The following is a 14128-nucleotide window of genomic DNA, read 5'->3' as shown; positions in this document are numbered from 1 at the left end:
GTGTCGCCGACCGCCAGACTGTCCCCAACGCGCAGACCGCGCAGGGGTATCGGGGCCGACTCACCAGGCCAGAGTCCAGATTATCCGGTGCCTAAAGCTATTACCATCCCTGAGCCGCCAGCACCCTGCCCTGCCCATCCCGACCCCTCCGCCCAGTGCCACTGACCGAAGCGCCGAGGAACTAGTTGGCGCGCGCGGGGAGTGGGGTGGGGTGGGGTAGGGCGTGTGGGCGTGGTGACGTCAGGGCGGAAGCGCACGCTGCGTGCGGCGGCCTGGAAGCCGGCGGTCACGGGAAGATCCGTCGCGCCGAGGACTCTGGTTAGTCTCGCTTTGGGTTCCGGCTGCGTCGGGCGTGCGTGGAGCTCGCTTGGAACTATGGCGTCCGGGCCTCACCCGACCTCGACCGCTGCCGCCGCCGCCGCTGCCGCCGCCGCCTCGTCCGCCGCCCCGAGTGCGGGCGGCTCCAGCTCTGGCACGACCACCACGACGACGACTACGACCGGAGGGATCCTGATCGGCGACCGCCTGTATTCGGAGGTGTCGCTCACCATCGACCACTCGCTGATCCCGGAGGAGCGGCTCTCGCCTACCCCGTCTATGCAGGACGGCCTGGACCTGCCCAGCGAGACGGACCTGCGCATCTTGGGCTGTGAGCTCATCCAGGCCGCCGGCATCCTCCTCCGGCTGCCGCAGGTGAGAGCCCCCGGCTGGTTGCCGGCCTCTCCGCCGCGGCCGGGTTTCTCCGGAGCCTGCGCCGGGCGGCGGCGGGAGCTCGAGCGGGCGGGCGGGCGGGCGGGCGGGCGGGCGAGGGTGGGGATGCGGGGGCGGGCGGCGCCGCGCGGCCCGGGCGGGGGAAGGGAAGCGAGCGGCCGCACAAAATGGCGGCGGCGCCTGGTGCGGGCCCGCCTGACCCCGGCGCTTCCGTTCTCCTCTCTCGTCTGCAGGTGGCGATGGCAACGGGGCAGGTGCTCTTCCATCGGTTCTTCTACTCCAAGTCGTTCGTCAAACACAGTTTCGAGGTAAGCGCGGCGGAGGCGGACGAGAAGGGATTTCTTCATCCGGAAGCGGGAAGGAAGGGGGTAGGAACCAGCTTTTCCAGAAAGGGAGTGGTTAGCTTAGGCCTTTGTACCTCGTTCCCACCCAGAAGGAAATGGGGCCGGTAGAGCAATGTTTCAAGAACTAGAAAATGGATCCCCAGTTCACGTGCTCTGTTAACCAAGAACTACGTTTTCAGGCCATTGCACAACTCTAGTAAGAGTTAGCTTGATTCTGACCCAAAATTAAGAGCAGTTGAGCGATAAAACGTAAGAGCTGGTCTAAAAATGTCAGCTTCGATTTTATTTCGCTAAAAAGCCCGTTGTATCCTAGAGAGGGTAAATAAGGTTTGTTAGACTTTGTTAAACTGTTTCCGGTTTAACTTCACTTGAATTTTTACCTGGGTTCTTTCAGATTGTTGCTATGGCCTGTATTAATCTTGCGTCAAAAATCGAAGAAGCGCCAAGAAGAATAAGAGATGTGATTAATGTATTCCACCACCTCCGCCAGTTAAGAGGAAAAAGGTAAGATTGGCCTGTTGAACATAGTATCTCTTGCTGTACTGTGCACCAATCATCCAGTCAAAACATCTTCTGCTCTCCCTCAAGTCAGTGTGGATGCAAAAAGAAAGCGGACATTAGGTGCTGAAATTCACGTAGGAACATTGAAACTTTTAAAATCCACTCCATTAACCAGCTATCTGAAGTTTGTAGAGGCAGTTGCATTGTGGACAATCCTAGAGTGCTGTGAAGCCGGTCCCTTGGCTTAAGCTTAAACAAGAAAGGGAGTACGGTTGGCTCAAGTGGCAGTGTATTCTGTAAGTTGTGCTTCCCCTCCCCTCTCTGAAAACTGAAGGCTGGACATGAAAGCCCTGTAGTTCAAGTTAATATTGTGGCAAAGTTCCGTGTAGGTCGTTTTTCTGCTTGGAGTCCCAGTTTCTTCATCAATTGAGGTTGGCTTTTGTTAGAGTACTTCTCAACATTGAACTACGATATATCGCATAATGCCGGATCTGAAAGGACTGGAGGATGATAAAGTTTGAAGTCAAAGGGATTGAACAGGTATTCTGTTTTGGTCAGATATAGTCTCAGTGAGTTCCTTAGAAAAATAACTCATTGATTGAGTTGCCTTCAGATAGGGCTCTTTATTTGATCTTGTAAGAAAATACAGAGTCTGAAACAGCATCTTTTAGGTGTAGTGATAACCTGGTAACTTTATGTGGGCCTATAAGTCAGTACCAAAGTTTGTTGCAGTACTCCTGGCTCTACAGGTGATTCTCAGACAGGCTGATGGATATTCATGGTGTAGATGAGTTTCTAAGGAGCTGTGAGCTTGAAAGGAAGTTAGCTATGACAAGTTGTTTTGGGAGTTGGGTGTTGCTTAGTCCTAATGAGTATCGAACATAGGTAGTCTTTATTGTGGAAGCTATAAGTTGGTGGTAGTGGAAGTAGCCAGTTAAGCAGATAATATTGAGTTTGAAATGAGTATCACAGTCAATTTTTATAGCAGTTTTTTCTCTATACTATTCAGTTCCATCTTTTCTAAGTATGTGCCCAGATACAATTTCTTCTGTTGGAAAACATTTTTAGTTCTTTGTGAAGAAAGTTGAGAAATGGGGAAATTTCAAATTAGTGTTTAGTATGTTCTGAGCTTATACTTGTATTTTAGATTACATGGCTGATTTTTTTTTTCAGGGTGTTTTTACAAAATTCTTATTTTTAGTGAATAAAGGAACATTTTCTACTAGTATATGAGTTGTTGAGCCAACTATAATCACATGATCTTTTGGTGTTTTCCTGTGGGACTTCTTCCTTCCTAGGTGTCAGAATAGGATCATCTTTTTATAAAACTTCAAAATTTAAAATAATTAAATCTGACTGACTTGTATTGGATATAACTTCATTTTTGATCATCATTAAAGAGAAATTGATTTTGTTTCAATGTTTCAAATTTGATTATAGCATGAAATTCTTAAAGAAGTTAATTGCATGGAAGCCCCCCCTTTTAAAAGCAGGATATAAGTGTTTCTATGCATATTACAAGTTTACTCAGACATGTAACTTGTATATGTTATTAACTTCAACTCTTTTTTCCCTTGCAACCGACTATACAGCGACCAGCTACATTTACCAAAGCCTGGGTGATGTGGAGTGGTACATAGAGATGAAGCTGTCGTCATGGCAACAGTGAGTGAAGTATCGAAATCCCCAAGGAGAAGCCAGTGTTCTGAGAATAGGTCACTGGAATCGGGGACTAACAGGTTGGCCACTGGTGAACCATTTAGAGAAAAACAAAACAAAAAAACTCCTGTTTCTTGTTATAAGCTTTTGTCTTTGCTGTCCAAGTTATGAAACTATAGCTTTAAAAGGTAGTGGGGTTTTTCTTTCTTTCTTTCTTTTTTTTTTTCTTTCCCTTTTTCACCCCCCCATAGGGCATGGTTAGAAAGTATTCATAAATGTTATACTCTGATACGTCTATTGGTTTTTCTTGAATTTTAGTCCAATTTGTGCAAATTAACTAGGTTATTCTATGGCCTTGACAATTACAAGGGGTACATAGCCTTCAAGACATTGTTTCTAGTCATGGCTGCTACATGTAGATAGTACAATCAAGTGTTTGAAGAAAAACTGAACATTTCAGTCCTCAGTTTGAGATAATTGACTTATCTCTCATTAGTTTTTTTATATTTTGGTAATTCTTTAGAATAGCTGAATTCAAAGGAAAGTTAAAGCTATTTATATCCGCAGTTTACAGATAAAATTTGCTGTTCTATGTAATGTTCCCAGTCTTCTCTTTAAAGAAGTTAAGGTTTCTGTTACAAGAAGATAAACTTGTAAGATTTAACTACTTTTATTGGTGACTGTTTATTCTGTTTTCAATGCATAAAACCTTCAGTTTGTTGACATTGTAAGAGTGTTCCTATCTAAAAATAAGCTTTAGAAAATTCTGTGTTGAGTAGCAATCTTGTCTATGTATTAGCCATCTGTTTCACAGTTCCTTGAACTACTTTCAGAGTATCAGTCCTTGTAACTCATGAGTGAGACCAGCCATGCTTGAACGCTCCCAGGTCTAAATGTTTGTAATTCATGTGTTTCAGGCATACTACAGAAAGTAACTATCATATAAATTCATAATAACCAGAGACCAACATTTCCTAAAGACTGAAATTTTTTTCCAGTAAGTTAATGAGCAAATAAAGAATAGGTAATAAAGAACCTTTCAAAGGTGGAGTTTTGTAGTCTTGAGTTCTCTGAATACATGAGGATTTTCTCTCTTAGTGTATATGTGTAGTGCCGCCTCTACATTGTGTTGATCAAGGATGTTTACCTGATTGGGAAGACATTCTGGCATGCCTTGATTCAGCTTACTGTGTTGCTAAAGATATTCCTAACTGATAAAACTTTGCTAATATAAATGCTAATATAGAAAGCTTCTGCTTTAAATGCTTTCTCAGAATCTTCACTTCCTGATTTATGAGATATTTTTCTGGGTTTCATCATGGTATAAAATGTTAAGGTAGTTGATAATTTTGTATTCATTGAGCCTGCCTTGATTTATGAGGTAAAATAAATTCTGACAAGAGATTATGCATTTACAGAGCTAGTAGTGGCAAGACTGAGTGAGAGCTTAGATGGTTGAGTTTAGTAAGATCGTTAATGGGATTGTTTCCTTGGCCTGTTTGAAAGTTGATGAGGTTTGGAAATTTGTAGTACAGGGTGTCCAGTAATTTATGATCCTTGTGCTGAACCACTTCACTCTTGAGATTAAACAAAACCTGTACCTTCATAGGTTCTTGCAGATTCTGGTGAGGTGGGGAATGTGCATGCGGCTGAGTAGTAGTAGTAGATGCTTTAAGCAGAACTAGTGATTTATCCTTAAATTTGGCACCAGTTGGTAGCCATAGTTTTGAAACAAGTGTTCTGTTTGCAATTTTTATTACAGTTGAAAAATAATTTCATAATTTAACGTGTGAAGAAAAGTGAGACAGAACTCTGTTTTTGTGAACTGTTCGTATATGGATTTTTAATGGTGCTGTTTACTTAGGAATTAAGAGCCAAGCTCTGTACAGATGATACACTGGAGCCTCTTTGACTCCCAATACCAGTTGAAGGGGAACCTTCTAATTAGTCTGTATTGGGTTTGTCTCCAAAATTTCTTAAAATGCATATAAAACCTGAAAAAATCATGAACTTGGTGTCATTGGAGTTTTTTTTCCATAAATGGGTTGCTCCCATTCGAGTTAAATTGACTTTTTCTCCAAAAGTGCAGTTTATAGCTATTCTGATAAAGTTGATTCAAAGCAGGCCATTTCTTATACTTTTTGAAGCTGTAATTGAAATTGAACTTAATGAAAATTTCCATCATTTGTTATTGTTTATGGTAATTTTGCCATAGCTTAATGCAGAGTTACAGAATAACTGGGTCTTGTTTTTAAGTGAAAACAAGAAAAATATAATTGGGTTTTACTCTTGCTAGCCTGCTACCAGGGAGGTAGTTAATGTATTTCAGATTTTTTCCAGTCTTGAGTTAACTCAGGTTTGCCTCAGCTCACCTGATGGAGTGGAGAATGTCCTTGAACTCTTATCTCCAAGTCCCTCTACCCCAAGCTCTGCAAAGTGCTGGCATTGTGAGGTGAGCCACTACTCATGGCTCAATATTACAGGTTAGATTGTTTTATTACTTTTAAATGGATATAAAATAGGTTGGTTTTTGTTGTTGTTGTTTTTTAAAGGTTGTATTTGCTAGTATAATAGTATATATTTGCTAGTATAATCTCCCAAAAAGAGTATAAGACTTGGTAACTTGGGGGGGCTGGTGAGATGGCTCAGCGGGTAAGAGCACTGACTGCTCTTCCCAAGGTCCCGAGTTCAAATCCCAGAAACCACAAGGTGGCTCACAACCACCCATAATGAGATCTGATGCCCTCTTCTGGTGTGTCTGAAGACAGCTACAGTGTACTTATGTATAATAATAAATAAATCTTTGGGCTGGAGCGAGCAGGGACTGAGCAAGTGGGGTTGACTGGAGTGAGCAGAGGTCCTAAATTTAATTCCCAACAACCAGATGAAGGCTCACACTATTTGTACCGCTACAGTGTACTCACACACATAAAATAAATACATACATCTTTAAAAAAAAAGACTTGGTAACTTGGATGAAAATGAAATGAGTATTTAAGAAAACATTACAATGTTACTCTCACAATATATTTATTGTACAGTATTTAATAAAATATACATCTTGCTGGTTAGAGGTAAGAGTATATCCAAAAAAACATAGTAATTACTGAATTTATGGATTGTAGGAAAAGCCAGCTCTGGTTGTACTGCCTCTGACGTGACACAGGACTGGCTTCAGGATGAGCTCCATAGAAAGACTTCATTTATATTTTTAAAGGAAATTTATACAGAGGACAATTTGAGGTTTTGTTTTTTGAAAATATGAGTGGTTAGCTATCCCTTCCCCCACAACTGTGGGGCATCCCTCACAGGTCTCAATGTGGTCTGAGTCTCTGTTCCTTCTCTGTAGCCTTAAAATCAATCTCATAGGAACGACATTACCAAGCTCTAATTCACTCTTTAACCTATTTGTAGAGATTTCATTTGGCAACTGAGCTGACTTGGTTTTGCTGGGAATGAGAGGGAGTGCTAATTAAGCACTTCAATATTCTTGAAGTATTTGTTCATAGCATGGTATCCCAAAAGGGAAGTGAGAATAACTACCTTTTGTTTTCTTTAGCTTTTATTTTGACCAAGCATTTAGCAAAGGGTTTATATTTGGTTTTTTAAAACCTTTGTTGATGTTAGAACTTGATAATCTTTTCAGAAGTATACTGTCATTGGAAGGCTGACAAGGTTTGTGCCGATATTGAAGCTGTGTTCTAAGTTCAAAAGGAGAGTTGTAGATCTAAGAGCATGTGAGTTTAAGTTGTGTTAGGTTTTTTTTTTTTTTTTAAGCTGTGTTAGGTTTTAGAACTTTGTCTAGTTAAATATAGTTAGCATAACTTGGACAGCATAAGATTAATGCTTTAACTTGTTAGCAGGAGTTTAAAAAGCTGGTTTCTGTTGCCAATAGTTGGTTGGAAGGGAAAATGGAGATGCCACAAATAAAATTTTTTGGATGTGCAAAACAGTTTTGATTTTATTTCTTACAAACTATAGGACTCCAAGCCCCCTGATCCTTGATCAGAACTACATTAACACCAAAAATCAAGTAATCAAGGCAGAGAGGAGGGTGCTAAAGGAGTTGGGATTTTGTGTTCATGTCAAGCATCCCCATAAGGTGAGTTGTAAAGCACAGACATTACAAGTCGTAAGTATTAGGGCTTTTTCTGAAATTTTGAATTCAGTGTGGAGAGTTAAGTTAACCTGCGTTTTCAAAAGCTTTCTTTTGGATATTGATATTTGTTAGTAAAATGGGATTCAGAATAGGCTTTATTCTTTTTTACGTGAAAATGAATATTCTTTGTGGTTAAATTGTAGTTTTTCCTCCTAACACGCTCTTGGGATTCTTGACAGAAGGAATGAATTGTACATATCTGAGGAACGTGTCACACTTCACTTGTTGAAGGTGGTAGCTGCTTACTGTAAACCATGAATAAGAGCTTTTCCTTGGCTTTCATGGTACTCTTCTAGGCAGTAGTCATAAGAACTGGGACCGAGATGGCTAGCTCTGCTGATAGTCAGATGGCATTCAGCATTCACCATCTGACATGTGATGATTAATGTAGGTCCAGAAACAGCTATCATAAACTTAGTAGCTATGTGCACTTGTGTCTTGCTGGGACCAAATGCAAGACAGTAAGTGAGCTCTGTATCATTGATATATGTAGCTTTTATTTAAGGAGTTTCAGTATGCTACGCTGTACTACAGAAATTACTTAGTGTTCTGGAAAATACTGTGGCCATTGTGTACTTAACATAAAGTTTGCCCTTTTTGGTGAATACCCTGAGAAATTAGAAAACAGTTATTAACCACTTTTATAAGCAGTTTTAAAAAATTGAGTAATATAATAACCAACACTGGGTCTCATGCATGTTTTACTTAGGTTGGTGTATATTTGTAAATTTATAAGAATTGTAACTAACATTTTCCAGTTGTTTTATTCATTGAACTCTGCTGCGGTGAGAGAACCACCAATATGCTAAGTCGTTTTCTTTTCTCCCTTGTCCTCAGATCATTGTAATGTATTTACAAGTCTTAGAATGTGAACGTAACCAAACCCTGGTTCAGACTGCCTGGTAAGTTCCTTTTTTACATTTCTTCTTTAGTCAGGAAAACAGAAGCAGAAATAAAGTAAGTTTCATTTTTCTCTTTCCAAAATAATGAAATAAGTTTGTTTTTGGGCATTTTGTGGTTTTGTTTGTTTGTTTTTGTTTTTTAACCAAAAGGTAAATAATGCTTATTTCTGCTTCCTGTTTTCTTGGCTTGACTAATTACATTTGATGGAGAACTCAATTTAACTTTGTTCTTTTTTCTACTCTTTAATTAAAGGGTAGTCCATGATGGTAAGTCATAGAACTCTGCCCTCTGCACTTCAGCCCATGACCTCAGGATGGCCTGATTGGCTAGCCTGCTCTCCAGCCAATCCAGTGCAAGCTCTCATCCGAGATTCACTGAAGTGGTCCATATCCATCTGGCAGCATCTTCTAGTTCTGTCGGGGTGTCAAAAGGATTTGTATATTTGCTTCTAGAAGTAACTATGCATCATGCCTATGTATTATTTAATGTATACCTGTAACTATCAAAATGAATATTTCATTTTTGATAGATTGTTGTCCAGCCATTATGAATTGTTTTTTGTTTTTTTTTTTAATTGGGTTCAGTTAAATTTCGACTTGCGGTGTGTATAGCATCCGTTGTACCACAGGAGGCTGAGGCTTCCTTACTCTTGTAGCTTTAAATGGGTACCCATTGCTGCTTTTTAGGTTTCTCCAGCTGTTGAGCTACTGCAGGCAGTGATATAAGAAGCAATTAATTTTAAAAAGAGAAGTTAATGTTCTTTAAATATTTTTTGACCTTGGACCTTTGAGAAAGGCTAAGCGAGGGAATTGTGGTTTAGTCATAGATGATTCATGTAACTGCTGGTGGTAAACAAGCATTAAATAATTCTGGATCTTTCAGAAATGTGTTTTTATGACTGCCATGCTTCTCTCGGATTCAGTAGACACTGAACTGTAACATTTGAAAAACCACATTTCTTTATAAAATGCATGAGTTTTTAACATGTTTATGCAGCAAATACAGTAATGAGTAAAAGGATTTTATAGAAATAATCCATTCAATTTCCAGCTCAGGCTTTTTAGCAAACTGTAAAGTGTTCTATTTAAGAAATTAAATTTCATGGGGAAGTTTCATTAGAGATTTCTAAGTTTATTTAATTGAACTTAGGTCATTGTTTTTATTTATACGTAATTGCAAAAGGTATATTAAACAAGGCCGTTGTGACGTATTTATTGTTCACTGCTCTACCTAGTTTTTTGCAAGTGTTTTTTTGTTTTTGTCTTTTAATTATAAGTCATTTGGTGGGTTCTTACTAAAAGTGCCTTTTTACCCCTGTTGATAGTATTTTTAAAGAACTTGATTGACACTGCTTTTCGTTATGGATAAAGGAGAGATGGTCAGTAACTAAGGCTTGAAGTCTTGTTGGGAGTGGTGAATTCTGAACTTACGTCAGAACTGACTTCCAAAACGTTGCTTTTTATAACGTGTTAAGAGGAGGCTTTGGGAGTAAGATCTATACGAGTAATGTAGAATTACTTAAAAGTGCTATGGGGGAAATGGTTAGAAAATATTACATGGTATAATTTAAAGATGTGAATATAAGGAGAAGAAAAAAGAATGAAGTAGATTGAGTCTCCAACTTTATGTGTACTTCAGGAGAACTGGTTTGCTTATGAACTAAACTTACAGCTGAAATGTTTTTCAGGAATTACATGAACGACAGTCTTCGAACCAATGTTTTTGTTCGCTTTCAACCAGAGACTATAGCATGTGCTTGTATCTACCTTGCAGCTAGAGCACTTCAAGTAAGTATTTAGCCTGCTGGGTTTTGTAAATTCCAAGAGTTGTTACTTGTGAGAAAGCATACATTTGAACCATTCTTCTTTTGTTTAGATTCCCTTGCCAACTCGGCCCCATTGGTTTCTTCTGTTTGGTACCACTGAAGAGGAGATTCAGGAAATCTGCATAGAGACGCTTAGACTTTATACCAGGAAAAAGGTGATCTCAGTTACTCGGTTGGTGCTGATGTCATTTTGAAGATTGTAACTGTTATAAAAGGAATACTAACTAATGTCATTTTCATCCATCAGCCTAACTATGAATTGCTGGAAAAGGAAGTAGAAAAAAGAAAAGTAGCCTTACAGGAAGCCAAGTTAAAAGCAAAGGGATTGAATCTTGATGGGACTCCAGCCCTTTCAACTCTTGGTGGATTTTCTCCAGCCTCTAAACCATGTGAGAGACATTCAGAATTAAATAAAATGTAGCCACTGGAAGTGTATCCTCCTTAGAAAGTTTTGGCATTGGTCAGTTGCCTAGAAACCATTAAGAAATTGTTAGTGTTGTGTGTGTTGGGTTGTTTTGTTTTGTTTTGTTGTTGCTTGGTTTGGTTTTGCGACAAATCAGCTTAAGGATTAGAAGTATAGTGCACATTGTGTTTTGTGTAGGAAACTTGTCCTCAGCTAAATCCTGTTTTTAATATGTCCTTTTCCATTAAAAGCATCTCCAAGAGAAGTAAAAGCTGAAGAGAAATCACCAGTCTCCATTAATGTGAAGACAGTCAAAAAAGAACCCGAGGATAGACAGCAGGCGTCCAAAAGCCCTTACAATGGGTAAGTGTGTATACCTCCAGGGCTTGAGCACTTGGTGTTGCACCTTTGTAACAGTTGGTACACCTCTGAAAACAGTATAACAAATAGTGCTTGCATTTTTTTTAAAGTGTAAGAAAAGACAGCAAGAGAAGCAGAAACAGCAGAAGTGCTAGTAGATCAAGGTCAAGAACCAGGTCACGTTCTAGATCACACACCCCAAGAAGACAGTAAGTAATGGATCCTGGGTGGTACAGGCCTAAGACTCTTAAAATTAATATGGTTTTTTTTTCCTCCAGAATTAGGAATAAGTATTTCAAGTTTTTGTATGTTGTGTTTTGTTTCGAGCAAGTTTTAGTATATAGCATTAATTTGCTAGGAATTACTTGGACTTTTAGCATAGAGGAAAAAACTTTAGGGACAAATTTCAAATGTATGTGTGGGTCCCAGGGACTTTGGGATTGGTAGCAGGCATCTTTACCTGATGAGCCATTTTATTGACTCTAGTTGTGTGCCTTAATAGCATTTTGTTTATTCTGGTCATATGTCCCAACCCTGTCCCCCATAGTTTCTTGAAATGTCCAGGAAATGTGTGTGTAGGTGTTATTTATGTGAAGAATTCCTTATATCCAGTTTGTTAGAAATGTGAATATTCCACTAATGCTGTATTATACAACCTAAGACTCCGTCAGTTTTGTTAACAGATTACAGATTTCTTGTGATGTTTCAGTGGCACTTTAAGCATGTGGGAGCTACTCAGTGAAAAACCATGTAGTTTTAAGACACATTGGTGATAGACTTTACTGGAATAGGATGTTTTATCTAACAATAAAGCTTCAATTGAGGGGTCAGGCTGGGGAGAGTGAGGAACATGGTCAGTCATTACTCAGAGCTAATTGTTTGAACTCGTTAATGAACAACAGTTACTGATCTGTTGCCAGTAGACACCGAACCTAAACTTGAAATTTTTATTGTCTTAAGTTATAATAATAGGCGAAGTCGATCTGGAACATACAGCTCAAGATCAAGAAGCAGGTCTCGCAGTCACAGTGAAAGCCCTCGAAGACATCATAATCATGGTTCTCCTCACCTTAAGGCCAAACATACCAGAGAAGATTTAAAAAGCTCAAATAGACACGGTCATAAAAGGAAAAAATCTCGGTCTCGATCTCAGAGCAAGACTCGGGATCACTCAGATGTTACCAAGAAACACAGGCATGAAAGGGGACATCACAGAGACAGGCGTGAAAGATCTCGCTCCTTTGAGAGGTCCCATAAAGGCAAACACCATGGTGGCAGTCGCTCAGGACATGGCAGGCACAGGCGCTGACTTTCATCCTCTGACACTGCAGCGGTTCCTGGTGTTGCCTGTATGCGGTGTGATGATGTGTGGACTCAATCAAAACATTAAAAAAAAAAAAAAACTGATTAGGAAATGATTTATTAAAATTGTCTAGGTTTCTAGAAACACTGAGGACATTTTCTTTGGAAAAGAACTATGTTAAGGTTTTTTGCACATTAAAATGCCCTAGCAGTATCTAATTGAAAACCATGGTCAGGTTCAATTGTACTTTATTATAGTTGTGTATTGTTTATTGCTATAAGAACTGGAGCGTAAATTCTGTAAAAATGTATCTTATTTTTATACAGATGAAACTTGCAGACCTGTTGTATTTAAGTGGTTATTTGTTTAAATGATGGTGAATACTTTCCTAACACTGGTTTGTCTGCATGGGCAAAGATTTTTACAAGGAAATAAAATACAAATCTTGTTTTTATAAACTGCTTCAAATATCTTATTTAGATTGCCAAGAAGCAAAATTTTTATGGCAGATAACTGGGTTTTTTTTTTTTTTTTTTTTTGCAGAGGTGCAGTTTGAAATAATTAAAATGTCTTGCCTACATTATGTAATGGCCGTTGTGTATGTAGGAAAAGGAAATAGGAATGGCCTGGTAGTGCTAGCAACTAAATGTAAAACCTGATTGGAACTTAATGTATCAGAAAATAATTTTGAATTAAAACTTAGCTACTTGTAACATGAATTTACCAATTGAGCAAAGCTGCAGCCTAATGCTAAGACCCAATTATGAGAGTTTTGAATGTTTTAGCATGACTGACATTGATACAACTTAAATCTCAGAATGTCAAATTCAGTAATGAGGTCATATGGTACAAATTGATCACAAAGGGTATCTGGTATGCTACTCAGATTGGGTTATGTTGAGTGTATTGTATATATGAAAGGCATGATCAGAACATCACCTTGGATGTCAGTTCTGTGGGTTCCAGTCATTAGGCACATATCACTGGGTGGCAAGCACATTTACCCTCTACATAATTTTTATTAGATATTTATTTACATTTCAAATGTTATCCCCTTTCCTAGTTTCCTTTCCGATAACCCCCTATTCCTTCTATCCCTATCCCATGCTCACCAACTCACCCACTCCTGCTTCTGGCCCTGGCATTCCCCAATACTGGGGCATCGAGCCTTCTCAGGACCAAGGGCCTCTCCTCCCATTGATGACGCACTAGGCCATCCTCTACTGCATATGCAGCTAGAGCCATGAGTCCCGCCATGTGTTTACATAATTTTTTAAAACTTGTGTTTTTTGAGACATTGTCACTCTAGCTCTCACTGTCCTGGAACTCAAAAGAGATTTTCCTACAAACAACCAACCAAAAAGACCAGCTGCAAATTGATAAGACCATAAAAATGTATAGCACAGACTTGGAAGATAAGAGTGTGGATAAAAGCCATACTTTTAAACCACTCATTCTCCAATTTTTGGCCTCTTTATTTTTTTATTTAAATGCTCGTTGATGTGCATGTATATGTGTGTGAGGGTTAGAGGTGGAGCTACCATGTGGGTGGGTGCTAGGATTTGAACACATTTTCTGGAAGCGTAGTCAGTACTGCTGAGCTCTCTCTCCAGCCTCCATGTGCTCCACTTTTGTTCTTGTCATTGTTGCTATGATAACCCTAACATCTAGGTAGCCATATGATAACCCTAACATATGGCTGCCCATATGCTTGCGGGGGTGGGGCTATCCAATGAGGGCTTGCACAGCCTGCTGACAACCATATCAGAGAGTGACTCCCTCTCAGCAACCACACTTGAGTAATTCTGCTTAAATCTTAGGAGCTTTTTCTAACTTCTCTCATACAACACATCCTTACCACAGTCTCCCCTCCCTCCACTCTTCCCAGCTCCACCTCCCCTCTCCCAAATCCACTGCTCCTTTTTAAAACGTGCAGGCTTCCAAAAGATAGTAACTGCAT

At 39.6% G+C, this 14128-nt stretch overlaps 1 protein-coding gene across 4 annotated transcripts; it reads left to right on the top strand.

The window, feature by feature from the left end:
- The first annotated feature begins 234 nt into the window (after nucleotides 1-234).
- Nucleotides 235-12626, top strand: Ccnl1 (cyclin L1). 4 transcript variants are annotated; one of them, XM_029475234.1, is made up of 12 exons: nucleotides 254-693; nucleotides 945-1019; nucleotides 1450-1559; nucleotides 3149-3221; nucleotides 7197-7317; nucleotides 8212-8276; nucleotides 9965-10064; nucleotides 10153-10257; nucleotides 10350-10491; nucleotides 10757-10868; nucleotides 10976-11074; nucleotides 11826-12626. In XM_029475234.1, exons 4-12 carry the CDS (start codon nucleotides 3199-3201, stop codon nucleotides 12172-12174), a joined length of 1116 nt encoding a protein of 371 aa, XP_029331094.1. In that variant the 5' UTR covers nucleotides 254-693; nucleotides 945-1019; nucleotides 1450-1559; nucleotides 3149-3198; the 3' UTR covers nucleotides 12175-12626. The 4 variants fall into 4 exon arrangements, with proteins under 4 accessions (XP_021014056.1, XP_029331094.1, XP_029331093.1 ...); XM_029475233.1 differs by having other exon boundaries at nucleotides 3149-3295; XM_021158397.2 differs by lacking the exon at nucleotides 3149-3221 and having other exon boundaries at nucleotides 235-693.
- Nucleotides 12627-14128: the final 1502 nt, after the last annotated feature.

This window comes from Mus caroli, chromosome 3, assembly GCF_900094665.2.
Source record: "Mus caroli chromosome 3, CAROLI_EIJ_v1.1, whole genome shotgun sequence".
Taxonomy (NCBI): domain Eukaryota; kingdom Metazoa; phylum Chordata; class Mammalia; order Rodentia; family Muridae; genus Mus; species Mus caroli.
This window is presented reverse-complemented; position numbering and strand designations above follow the sequence as displayed.